Source organism: Simochromis diagramma, unplaced genomic scaffold (assembly GCF_900408965.1).
Source record: "Simochromis diagramma unplaced genomic scaffold, fSimDia1.1 OVJJ01000443.1, whole genome shotgun sequence".
Classification (NCBI taxonomy): Eukaryota; Metazoa; Chordata; class Actinopteri; order Cichliformes; family Cichlidae; genus Simochromis; species Simochromis diagramma.
In genome coordinates, this window is record NW_024387268.1 from 121,973 (window position 1) to 134,260 (window position 12,288).

The 12,288-nt window shown below is 42.1% G+C and overlaps 1 protein-coding gene and 1 long non-coding RNA gene across 2 annotated transcripts; one reads left to right on the forward strand and one right to left on the reverse strand.

The window, feature by feature from the left end:
* Positions 1-4,561: 4,561 nt before the first annotated feature.
* On the reverse strand, positions 4,562-6,572 carry LOC120715454. The gene is made up of 2 exons (XR_005691639.1): positions 5,462-6,572; positions 4,562-4,818 (listed from the first exon to the last, which is right to left on the reverse strand). It is a non-coding gene; the product is annotated as an uncharacterized LOC120715454 (long non-coding RNA).
* A 9-nt stretch (positions 6,573-6,581) lies between these two features.
* On the forward strand, positions 6,582-7,803 carry LOC120715461 (tyrosine-protein phosphatase non-receptor type 6-like; the record flags this gene model as incomplete). Its single annotated transcript, XM_040002471.1, has 1 exon — positions 6,582-7,803. A coding segment is annotated over one exon (1,032 nt), but the record flags the coding sequence as incomplete, so codon positions are not given.
* Between the last annotated feature and the right edge of the window lie 4,485 nt (positions 7,804-12,288).

A 12,288-nucleotide genomic window follows, 5' to 3' on the forward strand; every position in this document is an offset into this window, starting at 1 on the left:
GTTTATCTCTTGAAGGTAAAAATCTCCTCAAATGAAGATAAAAGTCCAACAGGAAGACCATCTCATGCTTGTTCCATTTATCTCTTTAACTCATCACATCAGATGATGATGCTCTCCTTCATCTTGTCCCGCTCATCATGTTTAAGTGTTTCCCTCTCAGGTGTCAGATGGATGCAGCCCCTCCCACCTTCCATCAGGACAAGAGTCTGTGGGTCCTCCACTGAGGTCATCAGCAGTCCTGCTCCACATCACAATCCATCAGATGTTCAGCATGGTTCTTCAGCCTGCTCCACCACCACAAGAGTCCAGACTCCCTCTGATCTAAACACCAGGACTCCTCAACATGTTTTCTGCAGAGCAGGGAGAGTTTTCCAGTGAGCAGCTTCATGTCCTCACAGTCAGGCGGCTAAAATAAAGAAAGCAAAGGGAACAATGTTCATGTTTTCATGAATGATGCTTGAGCTGTGAAAGATGTTTGTGGAATCACAGCAGTCCAGACTCAAACTTCAGTCGTTTGATGGTTTTCCAACAGAGTTCTTAAAGTATGACACAGGTAATCCAGAAGAACACTGAACGTGCTGTGATGCAGGCCGACACCGAGGGCCCGCTGGTGTAGTCTCTGCAGGTGAAGGACGGATAAACCAGTCTGCACAGATCAGACGAAAGATCCCAACAAGCAAATCCATCCATGAGGGCTCTTCCTTCAATCTAAGGGCCGAGATTTTACTTTGAGTCACGGCATTATCAAAATCTAAATCTGTGGAGTTCATCCATGGGAAGCAAAAAAAGGTCATCACAGCCCTTCTGCCTCCATTTACTGGTAAAAAGAACAAACCCTCAAATGCAAAACATTGAGCTGTCTCCAGTGCATGCTGGCCACAGCAGAGCTAGACTCTCGTTAAACCCAAAATGAATCCAAAAATACCCTGAGCAACATGAAGCAATAAATACATGAACAAAACTCTGACTAAAACAAATACAAGCAAAAAACAAACTAACTAAACTCAACATTTATAATCCAACATCTAATTATTCTAAAAAACAACATTTTTTCATGTTTTTGCTTTGCTGAGTTTGACTTCTTTGTGTGGAGTTTTTACGTGACTCAATAATTCTGCAAACTTGGAACATTTCCCCGCAGATTTTACAGTCATGAGACTTTTCAAGCTGCCTGCATTCTCCACGTTTTTCCACATTATTATTAGACTGCCACTAAGATGTTTTCAGAAATATGAAAACAGATGGTGGATGCTATATTTTTAGTATAATACTTGTAACGCTGTAGCAGACAACAGTTTGATAAAGTGCTATGTAAAAAAAAACAAAAGATTAGATTGTATAAGTTTCAAAGACCTTTGGTTTATATATTTTATATAATACAGTACATGTGTAAGAATGACCGATGTTGTGCCAAAAAATGATCGTCTGCCAAAAACTGATTGCACTTGTTGGTCTATAATACGTGAAACATATGTCAAATGTATCCCTCATGAATGATATCAAGTCACCTTGAGCCACAAACATCATTCCTGTAACAAGGTAGAAGCTGCAATCAGTTTTTGGCAGAGACTTTTAAATATCCTTTATTTATCCAGTTCAAAAAAAAAAAGTTGAACATTTATTTTTTGAGTAATCTGCCCAAGAGGACAGCAGACAGCGCAACAAATATATCAACAGTTCTGTAAACATACTTTAAGTGGACAAAAAGGATCCGATTGGTTATAATGTAGGTACAATAACACAGAGTTACAAAAACACTTGAAAAACAGGTAATTTTAAAATTATATAACCCCTTTGTAAACCCTGTTCACTGAAGTCTATTTACCAACATACATAAAGATATTATACATATTATACACAGAAACATTGTAAATCAGTTTTTGGCAGGCGAACACCTTTTGGATTCAATTATCCGTGTAATTAGCTGAGTAATTCCTAAATGCGTGTAGATTAAAGGAAATTATTTTACCTGGATATGATTGTCTCTGATGAGCATCAGGTACAAAACATGCGGGTGACAACGATAAGGTTTTCCTAGCTCCTCGAGAATTACAAATATACAAAAATAACGGAGTGACATTTCTGGGTCCATTTTAAAGTTTTCGCACTGTGGCGCTAGCGACCGGAACAACACGGAAGTAAGGGCGGAGTTTAAGGCTAGAAGGCTGTCCACAGGCCATCTGGTATGTTGGATGCTCATTGTTTGTTCAATAAAGTTTCTATGGAGAAAAAAAGGGGGGTGTCCACAGCCGCTCACTTCCTGACTACCCGTCTGTCTAAGGACACTACCTTGTGACGTAGGTTGGTAGTGTCCTACCTACGTCACAGTGTGCTCAGGAGGTGTCCTACCTCCTGAGCTTTGCCTGCTAATTTACACTGAAGTAAAATAGGCCACATGTCTCTTGGCCAGTTCAGAGCAGTAGCCACCTTTTCAAAAGCATTGAAATATGAATCTACCTCAGTCTCACGAAAGGTAGGTACCAGAGCAATATTTTTGCTAACATTGAAACTTTTTGGGGAGACTTTTAGGATTTCTTTAGTGGCATGTGTTTCCTACCCTGATGACACCTTCAGTGCTTCTACTTCAAGCTGCTTTAACCTGATTTATTTTTCAGCTTCCATCTCAAGCCTACGGATCTCCAGCCGGAGATCATAATCTGCTTTACGCACCTTCTCCTTCTCCTGTGCCTCCAACTGTAAACGTAGTAAGCGAACCTTAAGCTTTGCATCACTGCTAGATATTTGGGATTCTGGAGTGAAAGCTTAAACCAAGGCAGAGTTTGGGGAGCCACATCTGATTTAACTTGGGCACCCAGAGGTGCTCCAGGGGAAGCTAAGGGGTCCGGAGAAGGTACCTCCATTGTAGCAGGGCTAATTAAGATACCCAACTTGATTAACCCCTCCAACAAAGCCTGCTTAATATCCTTCTTCACTCCATATTTTGGTACGGAAAGTTTTATACTGGGCAGCAATACTTAACAAGTCATCTTTGCAACACAAGTCAATTTTTTCAACGCTAGGTTGATTAACAAAATCAAGCAGGTCAAAACTCATCTTCAACCATAACCATGAAACGTAGCCACCCTAAAATCACGACACACTTTCATTAATTTAGGTTGTCCACAGCACAAAACGATCCCGGACGAGCCCCCACTTGTGTTACGTCCCCCCCACCATGGTGGAGGCAAAGGTAGGAAGGAGACAGCAACACTGGACAACCACAATCAATGAAGGAGGAAGACAACAGAACAGTTAAGAATCAGGCAGGATTTATTGGTTGCTTGCCTTGATAGTCAAACTTAACAAAAGAAAAGAGGTGGGGGAGGAGGAGGGCGGTTGATCCAAATCAAAGAAAGTAATAAAACAAAAAGAGGTCGAGAGCTCCCAGGGCCTAACTAAAACAAAAATGCAAAACAAAAGGCCTACCTAACTACTCAACAAAAGGTCAGTGAAAACATACAAGAGTGGCATCAACCGCATAACCTAGTGTGACTAACAGTTTAAAACCTGCAACCAGTGTATAGGGTACCCCAGCTTACCTGTCCAGCCTCCCACCACACATAATACAAAGAAGCCTGTTTGCAAATGTTTGTCATAAAGCAGAAGCCAGCAGTCACCAGCTGGCCAGGGAGCTGCTCATTTGTAGTGATCCTCGGAGAGTGATTGGCCACCTGTGCCCAGACCAGCCAATAGACACATGCCAATCAACTTTGAACTGGCCAATAGGTGGAGGCTTGACACCTGAAAGATAAAAAGTACACCAAAAGCAAAGCCACATCTCTTGGCATGTAACAAGCATCCTTCCCCTGAATTTGGACACAGCATATATAATTTTCTTTTTGTCTTCTTCTGTTTTACTGGCAGTTGGCAATAGACCCTGTGCACGAGAAAATGCTAAATTCCTGGTTTGAGACCGGATGTGGGGTTGTACATTTCCGGTAGCTTTTGTTGGGATTCAGAGATTCTTTTATTGCTACCATATAATTTGCCTTATGAAGAATGTATTAATAACATGTTTCACAGTATCATTTATCAGTAATATTTCCTACAGGGTTTATATTGCATTGAATATGTCTGTCATCACATTGACCTTTCTATTTATACACAATGCATAAATGTGCTTGGTTAAGAGTTGATGTTCCATTCTAGAAGGTTTTAAGCTTCACTGGTGAGAGTGTCCAGATGATACATGCTGAGGGGAGATGAGAACATAGCAGGTTAATTGCATGCATGCTTACAATACACATATTAATCTAGTAGCAGGTTTGAGTGAAGGCCTAAGCGTCTTCTACTTCAGTTTGAGACTGGCTGCAAAAGTACTTTACTTAGTGATTAATGACGAGGGTCCAATTATTAGCTCTCAGAAAAGCTAAGACCTGAAGTTATTACCTTAAAAGGCAAGTAATGAAGAAAGGAGAAGTTATATGTCAGTTTATAGTTATTAAAAGTATATGTGATGAACCCTTGTATGTACGAGTTGAACTTTTGTCCATCTGTCACCATGTATTTTTGAACTGCATTGACGTAGGTGTGATATTTTGTCCTATAAAACCAGAACCCAATGTATTCTTGTCAGAGCAAAACAATCCGTATGCTGACGGTTGGTTGTTCTCCTGTGATAATAAAACTCATCGTTTGATTGCACTTTTCCGGAGCCTCCGTCGTTTGTTGTCTGGTCTAAAGTTGATCGATCTCGCAACATTTGGTGGAGGATGCGGGCAACTGAGGATCAGTAGAACGAGGTTCAGGTGTTGTTGTCGGCGGAGGTTGAGGCCGGATCAGTGAATCGGACGGCAGACGTCACGGTGATCACTTTGACTATTGGGCCCACAGAACAAAAAGGTAAGGCACAAACCTCTTAAACAGAAATTGTGCTGTATTGGAGTATAATTCTAAAACAAGTAGTCAAGTGGTCATCCGTTGATCTCTGTTTTGAGTTTTGTTTAAAATAGAAATCTTTATTTGCAACAAAAGTGAAACTTGAGAGAATTGTTGCATTCACGGAAACTAGGAAAAAGCAGTACTGAGCTAAAAGTAACTTGAGACGTCGTTGTTGAAGAAATAGAGAAGAGAGACTGATTTGTGTGTAAGGAATAAAGGGATTAAGAAGTGTCTAAAGTCACGGAACCGAAGGATTCCACCCCCGGGAAAGACGTTTCCTGGGTATTAAACTAGGGGTGGGGCCCCGCTGAGATTTTGTGGCCTCAGATATAGCCCTGGTGATCGCAGAGGATCATCTTGAGAAGACACTCAATAAATACATGTTTTAAGAGTAAATGCCGGACAGAAGCTCCGAGGAATTGTGACATGTGTTGAGAATAAATACCGGACAAGAAGGTCCGAGGTGTTGATATGTGATTGAAGAGAAACTCAGGCCAAGCCGTGAGCTTGAGGTTTTGTAGTGAAGTGAGCTGATTATTAAAAGTGAGAAGTCTGATAATAAAATACTGTGAGCTATTACCTGTGCATTTTTGGGCCCGCCGTGGTCCATGAAAAGCTGTGTTTTGTTGTTATTCTTGTTGGCGTCTGAAAGACGACCGGCAGTGTGCATATCCGGCTTGAACGGAACTGAGGTTGTGACGTAGGAAACTGTCTGAAATAATTTAAAGTGCCAGGCGCCTGCAGGCTGGCTGTGTGAGGCTTTTTAAAAGTCTCTTTTTCCTTTCTTTTCTCTCTGGCGAAAGAGTGCGCAGTTAAAAATTTGGGGGCGGCCACTTCCCCCTTTAAGTTTAACGGAGCAGGCACGTTGATCAAACCAGAAACGTAGTAATAAATGAAGGCATGAGCGTCCTCCTGATTGCAGAGAAGTTATAGAATTATTTTGAGTGCGTTTCCTTGGAAAAAAAAAAAAAGAGGATTCTGCACAGTGAATGGAGGAAAGGTTCCCTTATCAGACGTTTGATTCTAATGCATTAACTGGTTTTACCTTGACTATTTTGCTGACACCTGTCACTCATGGGGAGCCTGTGGAGGTGTTGGTTGGTTGTGAAACATCAGATAGAGAGTTTGATTTTGTTAGAGCAGAGATTTTAACCGAACCAGAGTTTCGGGTTGATTGTGTAGAACTGTGTGAAGACTTAGCCCCAGTTCTGGCCCAGTGTGGTCATTTAGAAGAGTGAGAGTTTCCACAGTAAAGGTTGGTGTGCCATAATATTTTGTTTCAGTGAAAACCGAGAGAATTTAGGGGAAACTATTATATGCTTGTACTCTCTGCAGACATAACTGAGGACCAGCTTCTTGAGTTTGTTGGTCATTGTTTAAGAAGGTTTAAAGAGCTGGCTGAACTTGCTGAGAGAGGATTTGTTTCTGAATGAGAGATTTGAGTGTCTTTAGGTGTGATCTAGGTGTTAAGACTGGCTGGGTTGTGCAGTTGAAACCACTTGTTTTATTAAAAGTGTACCAGCAGAGATTGTTTCAGCTAAGAGCTACTGGGTGCAGCCTACTTCCCCTTTTTACTTCCCCTTTGAACAGGAGAAGAAACACGCACTGTAGGCCTCTTTAAGATTAAAAGAATAACGTTGCTTGTCTCTTGGTGATTTAAAAGCAGGCCTTGCTGAACGGTGTGAGTTTGACTTTAACAGAAAGAGAAGAGCAAGGCGGGCTTCTGGGAGGAATTCGACGCTCTTCAAAAGTTGGAGGCAAAGGTGAAAAAGAGCAGAGATGAGGGCCAAAGACCTGAAAACAAGAGCAAAAACAGATACAAGAACATACTTCCATTCAATGACACCAGGGTCATCTTGGAGGACAGTGATCCCAATGTTGTGGGTTCAGATTACATCAACGGCAACTATGTGAAAAACAAACTGCAGGAATCCGAAGATCAGAAAGTTTACATTGCCACTCAGGGGTGTCTAGCAACAACAGTTAATGATTTCTGGCAGATGGTATGGCAAGAGAGGACCAGCGTGATCGTGATGACAACAAGAGAGGTCGAGAAAGGACGGAATAAATGCGTTCCATACTGGCCTGAGCTCCACTCAACTAAGGAGGTGGGCCGCTACGTGGTGAGCTGCGAGCTAGAGAGGGAAGCTGGTGATTATAAAATCCGAGTCCTGGAGATTGCACCCCTGGACCAGCCAAAACATGTTCGCAAAGTGTGGCACTACCAGTACCTCAGCTGGCCAGATCACGGCGTCCCTCAGGAATCAAGCGGTGTCCTCGGCTTCCTCACTCAAGTGAACTCTAAACAGGCTGAATTTCCTAACGCCGGTCCCATGATCGTCCACTGCAGTGCTGGTATTGGTCGAACGGGCACAATCGTGGTAATTGACATGATCATCGAGACCATTGATACTTTAGGTCTGGACATTGATATTGACATTGCGAAATACATTCAGATGGTGCGAGAGCAGCGCTCCGGTATGGTGCAGACTGAGGCCCAGTACAAATTCATCTACCTGGCTGTGGCTGAGTACATACAGATCGCCAAGGCCAAAGACTCCGCCTCAATGGAAACCGAGACCGAGTACGGAAATCTCCAAATCAAACACCAACCAGCGGGCAGAGTGGTGTCAAAAAACAAAGAGGACGTTTACGAGAATCTGTCAAAAGGAAAGAAAGACGCGAAAAAGTCAAAGTCGGACAAGAAGAGTGGCTCCGTGAAAAAGAGATAGAAGACTGGGAGGTTTTATCAAAGTATGTCATGTTATATTTATGCAGACACCCTTGTTAATGCAATCTTTTTGTTGAAGCCTTACGCAAAATAAAAGGAAGGTTTAGAAAAACAGCATAACTTGATGACATCGTCTATGCTACATGATTGCTTGGTTGATGTTTGTTCAAAATAAAGGCGGGCTGTGTGTACAAAAAAAAAAAAAAAAAAAAAAAAAAAAAAAAAACCAGAATAAAACAAATGAATGAGCTCATGTTGCTGAGAGTGGAGAATCTGATTATTTGCGTGGGGGTCTCCACTATTAGCAATACCTGGTGTGAATATGTATGAATGGATGTGTGCAAATGGACGGTGACTAGACGGACGAGGTGAACGAAGGTTGGACCAACTGGACACTGAGATAAAGACTGGACTAAGGTTAAGCACATGACTGATGACTGTTCTGTTTTAAGTTTTCTTTCTTATAACACAGATTGGATCATAAGTGAGGAAAACTCAGTATGAAATGTGAAGTTCGGGTTAACACACAGGTTTTGTTTACCTGAGAGGAGGATTGCTGAGGTGTGAAATGATATGACTAACCTTTTTCTTTAATTTTCCAAGCTCAGGTGAAGCATTTTGAGTTTGTGACACATCTTATGTTTTTATGTGTCACAAAAGGGGGGATTTAAGGTTTAATTTGAAATGGGTTTCAGGATCATTTTATGACTTTTGGGGTGTTTGAGGATTTAGATATGGTAAAACTGAGGCAGAAATTGTTATTTTCATGTTTAAGTTGAAGGATTAAAATGAACTGAATCCTGTTTAGAAGATAAACTCTTTACACACATAAAGAGCATTGAGATTAAGTAAAGTTAATATAAAGGATAGAGCCCAGAACATGGTATCTTGAACCAACTTTGAATAATTAAGGGAACATTAGATGAACACAGTAGATTAGTGAGGTGTAGCAGAGAGAGGTTTTTTGTTTTCTATCCTTTACAGGAGAACATTCCAGTACCACAGCGACCACAGGGGTGGCGAGAATCTCCAGTTTCACAAAACAGGTCACATCTGGAGTACACGCTGTGGACAGGGCGACCCTGGAGGCAAAGGTGGTGTGGCTGAAGGTGCTCAAACGAAAGTGGAAGGAACCACGTTGGACTGGTCCTTACGAGGTCATTGCCAGAACGACTACAGCAGTTCGACTGGAAGAGAAAGGCGACACCTGGTACCACTGGTCGCAGTGTGCACCCGCACACGAGAGCTTGGTAGAGGAAAACTCGTCTTCAAAGAACACAGGTGTCAACAAACAGAGGCAGAATAAACCCTCTCACCTGTGCAACGGGCCGACCAGTGGTCCACCTGGAAGGCCGAAGAAAGAAGAAGAGCATCGCAGAAGGTCGCCGCGCCACCAAAAGGAGCGGTAACAAATTGAAAGAACTAGAAGGAGTGAAGGTGTAGGAAGTAGATTTAGGGCAGCTCACAGCCCAGCGTAAACGCAAGGTGCTGTCTCTCAGCTTGATTTATTTGTTTGATTTTTTGATGACAAAATAATTAGGAAACATTGAAGCATACAACCCGTTGAGGGGAGAGATAGGGTTCGGCAATTGAAAGGTATTGTTTTGTTGAAGCAAAATCTCTTTGGTTATATTTTAGCTTTTAACATGAAACACGCCTCTCTGGAGCTTTTCTCCTTAGGGTACCCGGGGAAAAAACCCTTATCCATAGAGACTATGTCAGCTCCCAAACAGATAAGAACAAACTAAAAGCTAGAAATGAACAACTTAAACATAAACAAACATAAACAGTGAAATGTGGATTATTAAATATTAGGTCTCTCTATGTTGCAGGGCGCATTTTGTGAATCGGTCGGACGCGGATGCCAGTCCAGCACAGCACTTCCTGAGACAATAGTTGCTAAAACGGGATCGGTGAAAAGACTAAAGCGCGAGGTGTCAGGTAAAGGTGATGAGTGTCTCAGCACATACAACGGCATAGAATTAAATTATGTTAAAGGGTCCACCAGCTCATTCACGTTTGATTTGTGTGACGTCATTAAGTGTGCAGGAGCTACTAGCAGCTATAGAGCATATGATGTGTGGGTCTGTAATCACCCTATGATATGCTCCAGTTATGCTTATTGCAAAGCCCCTCCTGGGGCAAACACATCCATACATACGCAGCAGGTCAGTGGTGCTCCTGGGAAAATGAGGTAGGTTGGACAGGAGTAGGATGGCAGCCAAATGTGCCGGAAGGCCTGCAAGGAAGAGTAATTCAAAGGGTTTATTCTGTTTCTCATAACCCTGTCACCATCTTCTTAGGTCCATGGAACATTAAGTGTACACTTAGTTTACCCCAAAGCCTGAGTCACACTTAAAAACTCAATGACAAATCTAACTGATAAACTAATAATCTCGGCATCAAACACGATAGGGCAAGCGGAGAATGCCAATTCATTTATGCCAAAACAAGATAACTATACATGTTTCAGGTTTTCTACAGATAATGTAAAGTACCACGTGGGAGAAATCGACCCTACTTGGTGTGCTGTCACACCCACGGGAAGAACCAAGAATAATGTGAGTGACCCGAGCACATTAATTGGAACATGGGCAAGAAGTGGGTTGTATTATTATTGTGGGCAAAGCACCCTTTTGGTTCGTGTCCCAAGGGGAAGCGTAGGGACATGTGCGATGGTGCGACTGGGAGCTCCACTCATACTGATTGGAAATCAGGTAAAGGCTATTCAGCAACACAACACACGTACCTTAGCAGCCAGACATAAGAGACACATTTTGGCAAAAAGAGGGACCCAGGGCATATGACCCTCGGTTAAAAACTCTCCGACTAGGATAGACTCCATAGGAGTGCCCAGGGGAGTTCCAAACGAGTATAAGCTGGCAGACCCAGTAGCTTCAGGGTTTGAAAGTATATTCCTTTGGATAACGCCTAATAAGAATGATGACCGCATTAACTACGTTCATTACAACTTGCTGAGACTCTCTAGCCTTACCAGGGATGCCATGGAACAACAATACTGCCCCAGATGGCTCAGTAACCCGAGCTCTGGAGGGCCTGAAAATTTGTCTAAAACCATGCATGAGCACTCAGGTATTGAAAACCCGCTGGCATCCTGGATGGCATCCGTGTTTGGACAATGGAAAGGTGTGGCTATATCAGTGATGTGCTCATTGGCTGTATTTTTGGGAATATTGGTCATCGCTGGTTGTTGTATCATTCCTTGTGTCAGAGGATTGTTGGTAAAGATAGTGGTGAGGGTTGCGAACCCTGGCTGGGTTGAGGGCATCTACCAGATGAACCCGGAACCCATAGAGTGGGGCAGGGAGTGATACAACATGAAGTATGGTGACATTCCTGTTGGAATGTCAAAAGAGGGAATGTTGGGATTCAGAGATTCTTTTATTGCTACCATATAATCTGCCTTATGAAGAATGTATTAATAACATGTTTCACAGTATCATTTATCAGTAATATTTCCTACAGGGTTTATATTGCATTGAATATGTCTGTCATCACATTGACCTTTCTATTTATACACAATGCATAAATGTGCTTGGTTAAGAGTTGATGTTCCATTCTAGAAGGTTTTAAGCTTCACTGGTGAGAGTGTCCAGATGATACATGCTGAGGGGAGATGAGAACATAGCAGGTTAATTGCATGCATGCTTACAATACACATATTAATCTAGTAGCAGGTTTGAGTGAAGGCCTAAGCGTCTTCTACTTCAGTTTGAGACTGGCTGCAAAAGTACTTTACTTAGTGATTAATGACGAGGGTCCAATTATTAGCTCTCAGAAAAGCTAAGACCTGAAGTTATTACCTTAAAAGGCAAGTAATGAAGAAAGGAGAAGTTATATGTCAGTTTATAGTTATTAAAAGTATATGTGATGAACCCTTGTATGTACGAGTTGAACTTTTGTCCATCTGTCACCATGTATTTTTGAACTGCATTGACGTAGGTGTGATATTTTGTCCTATAAAACCAGAACCCAATGTATTCTTGTCAGAGCAAAACAATCCGTATGCTGACGGTTGGTTGTTCTCCTGTGATAATAAAACTCATCGTTTGATTGCACTTTTCCGGAGCCTCCGTCGTTTGTTGTCTGGTCTAAAGTTGATCGATCTCGCAACATTTTACTTTGCGGTCAATCGCTACTGCGAAGATATCCTCCAAAATCATGTCCAAAACTCGAAAACAGAAAGATCACATTAAGTTACAAAGAGCAGAAGGTGGGAACACTCACCACTGTTGTGTCATAAAAAATCTAATGATCAATTTTGACGTTTAAAGAGTTTAGATCGATCAGTTGTTTACATCACTCAACACAAGCAGAACTGCATCACTGCAGCAGAAGACACATCGTCCACATTCAGAAGCACATCTCTGTATAGTGACTGGTCTCATGATTTAAACAGGCAAATGTTCAGCATTCAAACTACAGGTGAAGAACAGTCAAACCAGATGTTTCCCCATTATGTCGAGATCAGCTAGTCCAGTACACGCCTACACAGCATGTTAACAAACCGTGAAAAAAACCACACAAAAATGAATGATTGCTGGTAACGGTTTCTATACATTAGTATTTACAAAGGGTATGTTGTGACTTACCTTCAAAATTACAGCGGTCCCTCGCTATAACGCGGTTCACCTTTCACCTCGCTGTTTCACGGA